This window comes from Chelmon rostratus, chromosome 1 (assembly GCF_017976325.1).
Source record: "Chelmon rostratus isolate fCheRos1 chromosome 1, fCheRos1.pri, whole genome shotgun sequence".
NCBI classification, from domain to species: domain Eukaryota; kingdom Metazoa; phylum Chordata; class Actinopteri; order Chaetodontiformes; family Chaetodontidae; genus Chelmon; species Chelmon rostratus.
In genome coordinates, this window is record NC_055658.1 from 30,804,239 (window position 1) to 30,820,399 (window position 16,161).

Sequence of the window (16,161 nt, forward strand, 5' to 3'; positions counted from 1 at the left end):
ACGAGCGGCTTTACGGGAGAGCGTCCCTGGACGTTTTAATGACTGGAAATAGGGACGAGGAGAGCGAGGTGGTTAATCGGCTCCCTCAGACATGCAGAGCTTCTCTGTGGGTTGGGTGGAGAGGCAGTGCTTCATCGCAGGGGAGCAGCCCTCCTCTTCTTCATCTCATCTGCACACAAACTTCACCTGTCACAGCTCGTACTCACTGACACACCCAGGACTTTAATGACGATGGCTGTGGACGTCTCCTCTTTAGAGGCCGTGCAGTGAAGGTGCTATCAAAGTCTCGGTCGGGTTTTAGTGATTCTAGATCAGATGTTGAGTGATCCAACTCAGGGATAGAGCTACAATCAGCTGATTAATTGATCTGTTCATCAGCTGAAAATGAATCTGCAACAATTCTGATAATCCTTCAAGTCATTTTTCAAGTTTCTGTTTTCTATCTTTGTAAAGATCTTTAACTTTTGGATGCCGGTCGGATGAAACAGCAACATTAAGACGTTTCAGAGGGTCCAAATGATTGATCGCTCAGCATGTTGGTAAATGTGGGTACGGCTGCCTCATTGACTCAAACTAAGGTATTATAAAACTGTTTTCATCCTGCTCACAGTCTCAGCTCTCGTTAAACAGTGTCACTCCATTCATGGCTTTTACTCAGTGTTTTCTGGACAGTGAGTCAGAGAAGAGGAAATGGTCATACCTGTCCTAAGTTCTTGCAGTACAATGTCAAGGTCGTAGTCCTAACATGGTCCTTCAGACGCCTCCTCTGGTGTCACACTAATGTGATGTAGCGGTTAACGGCACTAAAAGAGATGAAGACGAAGATGCATGCAGGTGATGTGAGGCAGCGTGTGGTCAGATTCATTCGTTTTATATCAAACTGTTGTTAGAAAAAGTTTCAGTTCAGATGAGAGACATTTAACACAGGATAGAGACGCATGTTATGACTGTCGAGTCCATTATGAATATGATTGACTGCTGGAGCCACATTAGACCAGGTCTGCTCCAGTCTGGGTCTGTGATCTTAAATAAATAAAGAAAAATGGCGAGCACAAAGGTTTGTGGCGTCTACAGAACACCTGAAGAAGAGGATCTGACACTTTTTTCCTCCTTTTTTGGTCTTTTTAACACAAGCGCTGCTGCATATAAACAGATCCAGCTGCTGCTGCATGTTTGTTTGGCACTCTGCAGCTGGCTTTCTCCCGGGATTTGAGGGATTTTCTGCCGCCAGAGCTCCAGCGGACTCTGACCAGCGGTTCACTGTGTTGTCTCGTGAATTTACCCAGCTGTAAGTTTTTGCTCCTTCCTCACTGCAGTGCAGAGTCTTCAACTGAAATCTGTAAAACGAAGCGTCTCTACCTTCAAAGCAGTCGCCAAAGTCCAACGCTGTCATGGATCCTTGAAAACCTTGTGTCCAAATGAGTCACAAGGCGTTGGTCTGATTTGGGTTTTGACCGCCCTCAGACGTAGGGTGGGTGTTTAAATTGTTGACTCTGCAGCTATTTATCTATCCCAGTTTCTGCTCTGTCCGTTGTTGTTGGTAATATTTGTAACACGCAGACTCAGTTTGGAGAGTTTCTCCCACATTGTTTGAGTCGGAGTGACAGCAGCTGCGATCATTTGGAGCCAATCAGCTGCCACTTTAGGCTTCAGAGCATCCCTGTTGATTGGAGCAAGGACATAAAACTCACAAATAAAGCGCTGAAATGTGGAGCTGAATATTTCACGTTTGGTAGTTGGTCGTTTTGATTCACTGATGTGAATCTGCCTGTGTATCGTCCACAATCTGAGAACAACTAACGAGCTTCCAGACTTCATTAACATGCTGAGAGGAACAGAAAAACCTGAATGTCAGTGTTGGCTTTTTTATTTTCTCCCAGCACCATTAAAGTTCCAGTGAGGTGTAATGTTCAGTTTTTATCACATATCACAGTGGGCTGGGCCACAGAGTCTGCCTCGACTCTCAGTCATTTATGGGGTGTCCTGATGGACAGGTACAGTAGCTTTACTTGTTGCTGAAGTGACGGCTAGCTGCTGCTAACTGCAGCAGTTGCACATTTAGTGCTATTAGCTACTGTGAACAGCCAATCAATTTCTGCAGTAATTCCCTTCCTAGCTGCATGTTTTTCCAGGAAACGCATAATTATTTCAAAGCAAATAACACTTGAAAGTATTCAGAGTGCAACGCTCACACTGCTTGCAGTAAATGCCTTTGCTCTGGTGTTATTCTTACATCCAAACAGTCTGCTGCGTTCAGACAACCATCAGTTCTTCTCTGCTTGTGTGATCGGCAGAGCTGAACGTGACAGCGAAGCTGCAGCATCTGTAAACTGGACCACAGTGTGTTTACTCACTGAACGTGCTGCTGAGCTGATGCTGCCCGTTACTTTGCACTAATTGGCTCATAGCTCTGACTTGTGGGCTGATACATTCCCCCAGATGCTGGTAAGACATTCAGAGGGACGCCGGCGTGTCGTGTATCTGCGACGTGAATGTAAGGTCTCTGACCTAACGTGTAACTCCTGAATATTAAGGCATGTCATTTCTCTCAAGTGCTGAATCTATTTTTTCCACCCCACATTGCCCTTGGCTCCTCCTTCAGCAGGGAAAGGAGAGATAGACGCCCTTTGACAGCTACTCCACATTTTTGAGGTGGAGGAAGTTCGAGCAGCATCTTCGTTGCTAAATATAGATCCCCTGATGAAGTGCCTGCATGCCTTCAATGCTGCTGCTGCTGCTGCTGCTGCTGCTGCCACTCGCCTTCACCTCCTGTGCTATGTGATGCTGTGTGCATACTCTCATGCAGCACGAGCCCCCCCCCTCCCTCTCAGAAATGCTGCAATGCGTCTCCCTCAGCCAAGACTGGGTCAGTGTAACTCAGCCAGCAGCAACAGCCAGAGAAGCGTCCCCATAGCAACAGCCAATGAGGCTCGTGGCTGAGGGATTAATTTTTGTGTTATTGTTGTGATTGTATATGAAAAGAGCGTATTTCCAGGATTAAACCCGTCGGGGGGCTTTAGTTCAGTGCCAGTGGAGAAACAAGATGGCATGTGAGCCAAAGAGGAGCCGGGGCGGGGTTGAGGATGCACAGCCATATGTGCAGAGTAATTGTGTTGGCAGATGCTGGAAAACAGGGCGTTGCATTGTCAGTAAATGACCCTGATCGTACATTATTGTCATACTGGCAAATATTGTTTTTTCTTCTGATTTTGCCTGCCAACAGTTTTCAGGCAGCTCAGTTTACAGCTCGAGTTTTTTCAGACATCCTACAGAGTGTTTATTAAAGGAAAGTGCTTCTTACGTATCCTGAACAGCAGCTTTACGGCTCGGGAAAAGAGCATATCAAAAGCATTGTGCTGCTTGAAAACATCTGTTTGTGTTTAACCTCATTAGGTTTCCCCTTTTCAGCCATGCTGGGGATGAATATGTTGGTCCACCACTTTGATTCAGACTCAATCTCAACCAGTATTGGATGGATTGTCATGAAATTGAGTGCAGGCAGACGTTCATGTTGGACCACAGGATGAACTGTTATTAAAGGATAACTTTCGTTTTTTACAACCTGGACCTTATTTGTAGCATTAAATACGACCATTTACTCAGCCAGACAACTTTGGTGGCATTTGGAGTCTTTTTGAAGAAATTAGCCCCAGAGGAGCGGCGCGTATATCCGTATAATGCGAGTACTCGGGGCATCCATGCGCAGCCTCTATATAACGCATAATCTGCAGCGAAACTCGTTCATATTCCAATATTTTGTTATGATATGCTGGTGCTATTCCCCTCTGAGCCCGTGGTGGCATGTTATCAACATCCAGCGTCTCTAGACAACTACTTCTGACGTGGATGATGTCATTACCGAACGGCTAACTCTGCGGCGGTCGGCTACGAATACGCAATAACGAACCATAGCTGTGCCAAACTACAGCTAAACTAGCCGACCGCCGGCACTCTGCCTAATACATGTTACAGCTAACAGCATTCCCATCAGCCTCAGCTCCACTTTGTGTTAGTGCTAATTAGCAAATATTAGCATGCTAACATGCTAAAGTGAGAGTGTGAACATGGTAAACATACCAGCTAAAGATCAGCAATTTATTGTCATTGTGAGTGTTAGCATGTTGATGCTAACGTTAAGTTACACAGACCCTTGAAAATGGTAACGATCCTCTCGTCTTTCAGCAAGAAACTGAAGCGTATTTCCCAAAATGTTCCCAAAACAGTTTTTTCCACTAGCAGTGATTGTGTGTTTGTATCCTGTCAGTGACTCTTCGCATTTGGTGCCGTCCCAGGTGGCAGCCTGTAGCAGCAGCTCCCGTCGTGTTTTTTAATTTTCGTTTATTTGTCTGTTCGTTCTTTTTTTTTCTGCTTTTCCAATCAATCACAACCTGTTTCTTAGAGTTGTGACAATGGCTGGACTTAAGTTTGCTACCCTTCTCCGTGTTTTTCTTCTACTTTCCCTACTTTTTGTAACTGGGAACTATGCTGACGGCAGCGGTGGGAGCATTGTTTACATGCGCGAACAGCTGATTGCGCTGTGTAGACCCGTGCTGCTGCCCGGAGACAGACCTGTGGTCCCGCAGGAGTTACGGAGGAGAAGCCGGGGCTGCAGGTCTGGAGTGAAAGTATTTTTTACTGCAATTTCCCAGCTTGGGATAAATAAAGTATATCTATCTATCTATATATCTAAGTGTTTTAGAGTTATGTGTTATTTTTCCTGCAATAAGAGCAACAAACAGCTATTTTCGCCGTTAGAAGAAGGCCTCTGGAATTCGCTGATCTTTGCTTTTTCTTCGTTGCCTGTCGCTATGTGGCCTTGGTGTAGTCATAAGGTTTTTATCTTCATCTCTTCTTCCTGTAGGCCAGCGGGTTCTCCAGTATCAGAGTGACGTCCTTGAGACGGTGGTGTTGGTGAACCCATCGGAGGAGACTGCCGCTTCGGAGGTGAGTCAACGCAGACAAACACCGCGGGGTTTGACGATGACCAGATGCTCGGACTCCTGCAGGACACTTTACAAACATTCTGTTTATTCAAATCACGCCGTTGAGCTTCGGGCCGAAGCGTTCAGTCTGAGTTCACTTATGAAGAAGACCGGAGCGCCTGCCGTTCACCGTTTAGCCCCAGTGGGAGGTCCGTGTCTCCTGCTAGTGATCATCACTTCACTGATTAACAGGAAAACACTCTCTGTCACTGTCACTCTCAGCTGAAGCCCTACAGTGTGAGACAGACACTTCTTTGATATTCTAAAACACTCAGATTTGCTGCCAGTGTGAAAATTAGTCAGCTACCTTAGCCTGTGACTGCAGCTGAAATGTAAAAAAAAAAAAAAAAAAAACTATTTTGAAGTGAGTGATTGTTATTTTTGTCTCGTGTTGTATGATGGAAAGTCAGGTAATGGTTAAACCTACATCACTGACCACTGAACAGATCATCTGTGACACACCTGATCCCTGACCCTGGCGAGAAAGCCTGTTTGTTTGGAAACAGATGCAGAGCACTGCACTTTACTTTAACATGTGTTCTTCTGCAGCTGCTCAGTGACACACAAAAATAATGTGTGACTAAAACAAGCGTCTGCTCTATTTGATGAAATTTGAGTGGAGTGATTGCATTTGGACAGAAACTAACTGAAACTGTTCAACTCTTTGGACTAATTTTAGACGACTACATTTGTATTTTCAAAATAAATGTTTGGCCCTTTCTGTCATACTCGTTGTTGCAATATCTACATTGATTTCTTTAAATGTGTTTTCTTTAGTTTCCATTCGTCAGTTGCGTTATTATCTCTTATTGGCTCTGTGTTGCCTGGATGGCATCAATTAGGGGACAAATTGAGCAGCTCTCAAACTCAACAGCACTCAAATCAAATTGCAACTCAGTGTATTCATGAGATGGTTATACGGGATGATGTAGAGACTTTGCTCTTTTGGGAAGCAGCCTATTAACCAACTAATTCTTTTGCATTTGGTCACTCACATTTTTCATCTTTCCAGTGCGGAGCCACTTAGTTTTTTAGTTTTGATCCTGATGAGTTATGGAAGATTGTATTATAACAGAGCATTAATGTCAGCAGTTCTTATAGTGCTATGCTTTACTCTACCCAGATTCGCACTCTGATCACTGACCTTTCTGGGAATAAGTTGCTGATACTGAGCGGCCAGAGCTCTGAGCAGGGAGGTGACATCCTACTGCAAGGTGGAACCTTCACCTGGCAACACTTCTCCGACATCATTTCCAACCCTCAAGTAAGCCGAGTGTGCTATCTCTCCAAATACTTCTTTACAGTGTACATGTATGGATTAACTTGTGTTTCGAAAACTTACATAGGCTCAGTTATTTTAGGTTGTTTGTCACTGTGACTGTGTTTCCAGGTGACTGAACTCCTGTCCAAGGTCTCTTCAGAGCAGCCGCCCAGGCTTACTGTTTCCTGTCAGGGAGACGGGGGCTGGAGCTCCCTGGGCCAAAGCCAGGAGCAGCAGTTGCTCCAAAATCTTCTGGAATACCGCCTGAACCCCGAACCCCACCTCCCCGACATGGACGGAGTCACAGAGTTCACCGAGTATGTCTCAGAGACAGTAGATGTACCGTCGTCCTTCGACCTTCTGGAGCCCCCGACCTCTGGAGGTTTTCTGAAGCTGTCCAAACCCTGCTGCTACATCTTCCCTGGAGGCAGGGGGGACTCTGCTCTGTTCGCCGTCAACGGATTCAACATCCTTGTGGATGGAGGATCTGATCGGAAGTCTTGCTTCTGGAAGCTGGTTCGCCACCTGGACAGGATCGACTCTGTACTGCTCACTCATATTGGTGCAGACAACCTGCCTGGCATCAATGGGTTGTTCCAGAGAAAGATTGCAGAGCAAGAGGAGGAGCGTAACCAAGGATCTGGCTCCAGCAGCAACGGTGAGTGGATGAAGAACCTGATCTCTCCTGAGCTTGGGATCGTGTTTTTCAACGTCCCAGAGAAGCTTCGGATGCCAGAGTCCACGCTGAAAGTGAAGCGGAGCATTGAGGAAGCGTCTCTTACATTGCAGTACCTCAACAAGCTTGGTATCACACCAGAGCCTCTTCACAGGGTAGTCAGCAACACAATTGAACCTATCACACTATTCCACAAACTTGGTGTGGGAAAGTTAGACATGTATGTTTTAAACCCTGTAAAAGAAAGCAAGGAGATGCAGTTTCTAATGCAGAAATGGGCTGGAAACAGCAAAGCTAAGACAGGAATTACGATGCCCAATGGAAAAGAAGGAGAAATATCTGTCCCCTATTTGACATCAGTTACGGCTCTCATTGTTTGGATTCCTCACCGTCCAACAGAAAAGATAGTCAGGGTGCTCTTCCCTGGAAATGCGCCGCAAAATAAAATCTTCGAGGGCCTTGAGAAACTGAAACATCTGGACTACCTGCGATACCCAGTGGCTACCCAAAAAGAGATATCATCTGGTGCACCTCCTCCCATCATCAAACAGACTAAAATAAGATCCAGAACTGACAGCAAAGAGAGTCTCAAGTCTTCGCCCAAACCACACTCTAAAACAACAAAGAAAGAAGCGAGTGGGCAGGAGGAAGAGTCCAAGAGTGACATCACCAAAGAGAATAAAGTAGAAAAGAAAGAAGAGAAGAAACTCAAAAGTGAAAGTCTAAAAGCCACCAAACAACAGAAAAACAGTGAGGTGGCCCCTGTGGCAGACAAAAAGTCTGAGAAAAAGAAAATATCAAAGGAAAAAACTGCCAAGCAGGAGAAAGCATCGAAGATGGATGAAAAGAAAGACAAAGAGAAAAAAGAAAGTAAGAAAGAGAAACGTGAAGTAAAGAAAGATGAAAACATAAGAAAAGAAGAGAAAAAAGAAAGCAAAGCCAAAGAGGATAAAAAGAAGGACCCAAGTAAACCAGAGCTGAGAAAAATCACCAAGCCTGACCTGAAGCCGCTCACCCCGGAAGTGAGGAAAACTCTGCATAAGGCTAAGACTCAGGCTAAGCCCAAGGCAGACAAGAATAAAGCTGTTAAAGAGGAAGCAAATGAGAAAAAGCCAGTCCCGAAAAACATCCCTGAAGAGGTCGCAGCAGCAGCTTTGGCTGACAGGTCTATAGTGTCCTCCCCAGAGGACCTCACGGAGGATTTTGAGGCTCTGAAGCAAGAAGAGCTGTCCAAAGTTAAGACTGTGCCTATCCAGAATGACGTGATGCCTGGACATTCATTGTACACAGATACCAAGGTTTCTTCCTTAGTTTTCCCTGATGAGAAAGTCACATCTGCAGCCACTGAGATCAAATCTGCTTCACCCAAATCCCCTGTCAAACCGGAAGAAGACAACAAAGACAAGGGTGCATCAGAACAGGTTGTAGTCACTGAAAAGAAGGAAGCAAGTGATGGCTTTGACAAGAAGTATGAAGAGGAGAAAATGGAGAAATATGACATATACCCTGTAAAGGACAGCATGAAAGACAGGTCAAAGAAGAGTGACAGCTCAGAGGAGGAGGGTGATGTAATTGAAAAAGCTGAACTTGAAGGAACAGAAGACGATGAGGTCCTGAAATATAAAACAGAAGAGGTGAAAAAGGAAAAACCAGGAAAGGAGTGGGACACCAAGCCAACAGAACAAAAACCTTTATCTACCACAGCCCTCTCTGGACAGGTAGCAGCCACCGCCTCGGAGCAATTCTCTTACATCCAAGACGAGACCATCCCTGGTTACTCTGAGACTGAACAGACCATCTCTGATGAGGAGATCCATGAGGAAACAGAAGACAGGATTCCACAGCTGCGCTATGATGTGGGTTCCTATGACATCTCTGTCCCTGACGTCCCCGGGACCTTTGACTCCATGCAGGGTATAAAAGAGATGAAGACCTCCGCCGTGTCTGATGCTGCCAATGTCAAATCCAAACCCTTCATCGGGGGTCAGGAGCCTGAGCTTGCACCTTATCCTGCCATCATTGCTGCTCCTCTTGCAGAGGAAGAGCACATCTCTTCAGCAACATCCATCACAGAATATGACAAACTGTCATCCTTTGCCACGTCTGTAGCTGAGGACCAGTCAATAGCCTCTGTGACAGCACCTCAGACCGAGGAAGCTGGGAGGAACTCACTCCTGCTCGACACCATCAACAGTATCCCGTCACGTGCTGAGGCCATCCAAGGGAAGGACTATCTTCACTCAGCAGGAACCATCTCCCCCACCTCCTCTCTGGAGGACGACAAGTGCTTTAAATCTCCTTCCTCTGACGAGTACCAGCCCAACATTCCTGAGATGGAGGGTGATGCAAAGATCAAATCGGCCCATGAAGAAGAGGACGATGAGGAAGACGAGGATGAGGACCAGACTCCAAATGTTGACATCCCTCTAGGTAAACTCCAGGAGGGCTATGAACATGCAGCCTCCGTCATGCTCCAGGAGAAAGAGAAATCTCCCTCTGCCACTTTCTCTCCTCCTCCCTTCTCTACCACTCAGTACTCGCCCACACAAGATGTCAAAGAAAACCAGACTCTCTTAAGCACAGAGGGATTTAAGACTGGTGCTGATATAAAGCCTGTTTCACCCCCGTTATCTTTATTCCCTGGGTTCGAGTCCCACTCCAGGCAGGAGAGTGAGGAAAGATGTCTAAGTCCAGATGACAGCACCATGAAACTGGCCTCACCCACTCAGTCTGTGCCTACAAGCAGCGGCTACTCTCCGACAGAGGAGAAACCCTTTAAGACAGAAGACAGAGATGAGGCAGTGACCGATGTTACAGCTGACACCCAGAAAACAGATAAATCAGTCACTATCTCAGACAATACTTCCTTCATCAGCCATGTGAGTGATAAGACAGCGCCCGAGGAGTCAGAAGAATCTGCTGAAGACAATGAGGATGAAGATTACGGTTATGCTAAAAAGGATCTACAGCCTACGGTTAAGGCTAAGCTTATGGAGGCAAAAGAGGGGTGTTTCTTGGATGACGACTTCACCTTTGAGTCAAAATCTGCAAAGACAGAAACAGAAGTCAAGGACAAGACACAGGTGTCTTTTAGCACACAGGAGAAACCTAAACCTCAAGTGATGTTCTCAGATGAAGACGAAGATGAAGATGAAGACGAAGATGAGAAAGATGATGATTTCCCAAGTGGTGTAGGATCGAAGGACTTATCGACAGACTTAAAAAATGAAAGAGCGGAGGTAACAGATGTCACTCTTAAAGAGCCTGAGAAAAGTGTTCATTTCAGTCTCTATGATTTTCCGGAGAAGGAGAGCAAAGAAAAGGCCATGTATATAAGACAAGACACGCCCTACGTGCATGGCAAAACATTCTCTTACGGTGATGTTTATGACAGTAAAACAAGCTCAACGGACTCTGATTCATATCATCAAGAGTCCTTAGATAAGACGGAGAAGGACATTGCAAAGGGTGACGTGGATTTGCAGAAACATGAGCCTCCATCGCCGGTAGCAGCCACAGACAAGATGTCAGAGAAGGAGGGATTTACTGTCTCTTATGGAAAAGAGTCCTCCAGCACATCGTGGCTTGACTCCAAGAGCACTTCTGCTCTACCCCCATTTGAAAAAGAGGTCAAAGAAAAGGAGATATTTGAATACAGCACAGGAAGCCGATTCCCTTCTGTGGCTGATCGACCCGAGGCCTCGTCCACTTCTCTATCGTCAGAAAAAGACCCCCCTTTTAAAAGCCAGACTGATGGCACAAAACCCCAGACGTTCTCCTCAATGACGGCATTCGAAACAGAGAAACCTGCGGCCGCAGGCTACGGTGAGAAAGGAGCGTGTTTAGAGGTTGATATGAGAAAACTAACAGCAAGGGATGAGGAGGATTATGATGACGATGAAGTTCTCGATGAAGATGACGAGGAGGAAGAAGACGAAGAAGAGGAGGAGGAGGATGACGATGATGCTGACATAGGTGGGGTTGATTCTGAAATAGAGAAAGGTGCCAAAGATAAGTCTGAGAAGGAAGTAAAAAGTCCAATCAGTGAAATGTTTGGCTCAAATAGGCCTGAATTTATGGTTTCTATGGCTGGATACGGCTATAACAGTCAGGGGAAGCCGAGCATGAAAGAAAGCAGCTCTGGCTCACTTGCAAAGGCTGAAGATGAGGCTAAAACCGACTCCTCATCCTTCAGTGGAAAGCCAATGGATTTAGGGGCTACAGGTTTCTCTGGCTACTCCTCAGGGTTTGAGTACTCATATGGAAGTGGTGAGAAAGACTCATTTTTATCAAGTCAGACTGCAGACAAAGCTAAAGAGGATTTCGCTTTGAAATCGACAGACGACAGTTACTATCAGAATGACAGAGCTGACCCTGATTTCGAGAAACAGAAGACACCAGATCTTCTGAGTAAGAGATCGCTGGACACAAGCTTTCAGTACACAACTACTGCTGGCCCCGGGTACTCCTCCTCTTCAGCCTACAGCTACTCTTCCTCCACCTCGGGCTCCCTCTCCACCAGCCGTCAGTTTGGAGAGGAGCTGGAGACGCCTGCCGAGCCTATCTTTGAGTACTCCTCCTTTAAAGATGAACATTCACTGGTCATGGATTCTCCCTTCTCCAGCTCCGCTGCCGCCAAAGATGACTATCTAGAAGTATCTGAAAAACAGATCACAAACATGGTTGAGTCCACCTCCAGTTTAGCCCGCTTCTCACCCCTCAGCCCATTTGAGGAGGTCAAATCCTTTCCCTCGCTCTCAGCCGCAGCCTTTGCTGAGGATAAGAAGGAGCATACGACTTCATTTGCTGGAGTTACGGACAAAGGCCCTCAATCGGACTGCTTCTACAAACCTGAATGGTCTGAGGGGTCCAAGCTGGACACAGCTGTTGGGTTTGGAGCCTCAGCAGGACCCTTCTCTCAACCTGCAGACCTCTCCAAGGACAAAGAGGCCGCCAGCGCCGCTTTGTTTGGTGTCACTTCCTCACCACGCCCAGACATAGAAGGCAAGCATTATTTTGAGGAGACTGACAGCAGTGAAGAAGAGGATGAGGAGGCTTACATGCGTGAGATGACTCGGAGGTCGCCTTCCAGTGGCCTGGCTGGTAGCCTCTCATTTCCTGAGAAGCCTGTTGCTCCAGCTGCCAGTGACAAGACAGGTGGTGCACTCCCTGATGTTCTTGGCTCCTACATGCCCTCACCTGTCCAGGTCAGCAAGCCAGACACAGCCAACGGTCCCACAGAGGTCAGCTCAAGCTCCAGCCTCCTTGCTGGAGCAGCAGCCAGTGGTGTATCTTCAGGCCCAGCCAAGGTGGAGCCCAGAGAGGGAGCAGCAGGCTACAGGAGCTCTTATGAGTGGGAGATGCCAAAGCCCCAGATGGGTATGGTACCTGGAGACTCCCCTCCCCATTACCGTCATGATGATGAGTTTGAAGAGGAGTGCGAGATGGAGCCAGAGCACCCTGCCCGCCCGCTTTCACTCTCTTCAACCGATCAGCCATTTCGCTCACCATTCTACGCTGAGGAGTGCAGCCGAGGAGGGCAGGATGACGATGACGACAGCGATCAGGATCTTCCTGGTCATGTGTCCATGGGAGCCACCTCATCTTACACTAGCCGCACCTCTCCCGGATATTCCTCCTCCGAGTGCAGGCAGCGCAAAGAAGACCTCTCACCTTCCTTCATCAACCCATGCATGCGGCAGTTATCCAGCGATGAGGATGATGATGAGCAAGGGCGGCGTAGTGACCAATCACAGGGTGATGAGCGCGATCTGTCGGTGAAGAGAAGGGCTAGCAAACAGCCTCATCATCACCAGTCCCACAGCAGGGACAGCAGCTCTCTGCACCAAGCTGGTGGTATGTCGGCAGGGCTGGGTCTGGCCACAGAGGACACACCGCCCACCTCGGTCAGTGAGTCTTTAGCCTCTCAGTCAGACTCTGATGTGCTTCCAGGCACTGAGGAATACCCCTCGGTCACTGGTGAAGGCAACATGGACTCAGATGAGGATGCAGACTACATGCCTGTAGATAAATTATCTGCCACGGGAGGAGGCAGCCATCATTTCTCTAGGAGGAGCCATGACCCTCCTCCTGCTCCCCTCATGGACCCTTACCCTCACCCCCCACGCCCTGACGTTTGCATGGTGGATCCTGAGTCGCTGGATAATGGCTCAGTTAAGAAAGAGCCAAAAGCCAAGGGCTTAAAGAAGGCTTCGGGAAAAACCAAATCAGCATCGCCAGCCAGACGCAAGAGGTCTCCCATGCCTGTCAAACAGACGCCGTCTCCTCGCAGTGCCTTGCTGAAGAAGAAGGAGACAGACAAGAGCTCACGTATGTCTCGCCTGTCAGATGGACAGGGATCCAAAGACGACGACCTCTCAAGGTCAAGCTACAACCCTGGCAAGGGGCTGACTAACGGTGTCAAGAGCAGCTCAGGTGAGCAAAATGAATTAAAAAGTAATTAAGTTTTTCAGATATAAATTAAATTCGACACAGCAATGAATTTGTACGTAGTGACAGTTTTTGTTCCCTCTCTCAGGTTCTCAGAAGTCTGGCTCTGCAGCTGCTCCTGGCCTTCCTATTTATGTGGACTTGGCCTACATTCCGAACCACTGCAGTGCCAAGAACGTGGACCAGGAGTTTTTCAAACGCGTTCGCTCTGCGTACTATGTGGTGAGCGGTAACGATGCAGCCAGTGGTGAACCCAGCCGAGGAGTCCTTGATGCACTGTTGGATGGCAAAGCTCAGTGGGGATCAAACCTACAGGTAACATTTCCAACTCTACTTATTTTGATGCTGAGTCTCTACTTATTTCTGTTGCGTTATCTGGATTTCAAATGACCTCCTGTCATATAGTGACATAGTTTTTAGAAAAATTGTGAGGCAAGGCATCTGGGCAAGAATTGAAATTAATTGCCACTGACACCATATCCAAATAAACATATTCATACAAGGTAAACACATAAAAGGACAGTGTCAGGAACACATGAATTTTTGCTATAATACTCGTATGTAAACCATGTTTCATCGTGGCTGTTGAAGGTCAGTGTGTAGGATTTAGTGGCACCTGGTGGTGTGGTTGCAGACTGCAACCAACTGAATACCTTCACCTCACCCTCCCCTTCCAAGCCTGTTGGAGAACCTACGCTAAAAACATGAAAGGCACTCTCTAGAGCCTGTCTGGTTTGTCCATTCTGGGCTATTGTAGAAACATGGCAGTGCAACATGGTGGACTCGGTGGAAGACAAAACGGTCCCTCTGTAGATACAAAGACCTCATTCTATGTCAACGATATACATAAATATATATACATAAATACACAAAAAGTGTCTGAACTAATGTAGTTTTTCATGTATAGTACTTCTTCTGTTAACTTGTGTATATTACCCCTAAATTCCACCAGTCGTGTAACATCCGCGTTCTGTCCACGGAGTCCAACGGAGCTGATCGCTGCCACTCTTAATACTATGCAGAGAATACGAACGAGTATACGTTCGATGGACGACATGTGATTCTGCGCAGAGCAGATCGAGCAGGACAGGAAGTCAGACACAGGAACAGTGTAGGGAATCCCGTATATTTTCAAAATAAAACACCCTGTGCAGACTCCCAATAGTACATCAACTCAGTTAACTACGAAGGCTACTTACCCACAGCAGAAGCACAGGTATCAAGGAAAAAAACAGGTTTTCATAACCTTTCCTGATCTCCTGTCTCCCTCTCAGGTGACGCTGATCCCCACCCACGACACGGAGGTGACCCGCGACTGGTACCAGCAGACACATGAGAAGCAGCAGGAGCTCAACATCATGGTCCTGGCCTCCAGCAGCACCGTCGTCATGCAGGACGAGTCTTTCCCCGCCTGCAAGATCGAGTTTTAAGACCCTGGTTTCCGCTCGCCCTCCTCCCGGCCTCACCAATGTAGATCTGTTTTTAATTGCTCTTCTCTATAGCCTGATATGTAGGTCTGTCTCTGCTTTGGGCTCTTGACCGAAAGCAGGAGCAGATCTGGATAGCTGTCTATTTTTTTCTAGATTTCTGTTCATTTCTAAACTTGTCGTGGCTATCACCATTTGTATTACAAAGGTAGTTTTCTGACAACTCTGTCCTCCACTACATCTTTATTACTCAGTCCTGTGAAAGGGAGTTTTCTCTGTTCTTTAACTTGTCTTTGCTCCAAACCCTGTGAGACAATGGAGTCTTTGTTTATTGGCTGAGACAATATTCCCATTGTATAATAGAAAAACCCTGTCCTATAGGAAACAATGTAAAATTTGGTTGTTTGGTTGCTTGTCTTCTGATTGGCCTAAATCAAAGCACAAGTTTGCGCACCTTAAAGCCAGCAACAAACTACAAAATGATTTTCTTCCTCTGAATCCCAGCCATCAAGCCTCTCACATTACAGGTGATCAATTTAACACATTTGCTGTTAGAAAATCATCACTACAGGTTAACTGTGTTCACTTTCACTTTCCATTCCTCTCTGTCTTTCTACTAAGACAACAACAGTCCCGGTGTCGAACTTTGTTCCAACTGCTCACATAGTGAGATAAAAAATGTACAAGTGGACCCCAGCGGTCCTTTCAGTATGTCTTTTCAGTATATTTGCCGTAGCATAGGGACGACCATATTCAAGAATCTGTATTGTAGTGAATTATGATATTTCTACGGTTATCTCAAAGTGAAAATCAATCGTTACAGTGAGAATTTCTCAGTGGCTGTTATTTCTTACAGTGAACTTGACGAATACGTTTCTCTCTATTATTGTTTCTGTAGTCTTCGATGTATTTTTTCAGTGTATTTCCAGTTAACATATCGTTGCAGAGGATCGTGAGGACAGCTGTTTATATCTTTACATAGAGAACAGGGGCCTCATTTATGGAAGTGGTCTTGGATTCATATTTGAACTAATACTTAAGATCATTTCTGACAGTGAGCCAATGTGATAAAAGATGCTGAGCTTAAAAAAAACCCTTCGTTAACCACGTACTAAGAGTCCCATTTGTAACTTTCGCACCTGTGATCTATGAATCTCAAATCAACTTAGAACTGACGGCCTTGTGATTTCTCCTTATATGACGCCTGCACAGATGAGCGACTGGTCACTAGGCCGCCCTCGCTCATCATCATCCTCATCGCTGGATGAGGATGAGCGTCTAGTGAGGAGACGAGGTCGCAGCGATGCCAGAGGACACTGAAGCAAACGTGCTGTTCGCTGACACTCGGCTCGGTGCCTGTTGCTA

The 16,161-nt window shown here is 46.5% G+C and overlaps 1 protein-coding gene across 1 annotated transcript; it reads left to right on the forward strand.

Annotated features, from left to right (window-relative positions):
* The first annotated feature begins 4,848 nt into the window (after nucleotides 1-4,848).
* map1aa (microtubule-associated protein 1Aa) lies at nucleotides 4,849-14,990 on the forward strand. The gene is made up of 5 exons (XM_041936375.1): nucleotides 4,849-4,944; nucleotides 6,106-6,246; nucleotides 6,373-13,354; nucleotides 13,458-13,684; nucleotides 14,644-14,990. The coding sequence occupies exons 3-5, from the start codon at nucleotides 6,535-6,537 to the stop codon at nucleotides 14,797-14,799; spliced, it is 7,203 nt and encodes a 2,400-aa protein (XP_041792309.1). The 5' UTR covers nucleotides 4,849-4,944; nucleotides 6,106-6,246; nucleotides 6,373-6,534; the 3' UTR covers nucleotides 14,800-14,990.
* The last annotated feature ends 1,171 nt before the right edge of the window (nucleotides 14,991-16,161 follow it).

Excerpts from the sequence above, each read along its gene's own strand:
- map1aa (XM_041936375.1), top strand. The coding sequence starts at position 6,535 with ATGGACGGAGTCACAGAGTTCACCGAGTATGTCTCAGAGACAGTAGAT. Across the intron at positions 13,355-13,457 it reads CGGTGTCAAGAGCAGCTCAG|GTTCTCAGAAGTCTGGCTCT; the intron begins GTGAGCAAAATG and ends TCCCTCTCTCAG. Across the intron at positions 13,685-14,643 it reads AGTGGGGATCAAACCTACAG|GTGACGCTGATCCCCACCCA; the intron begins GTAACATTTCCA and ends TCTCCCTCTCAG.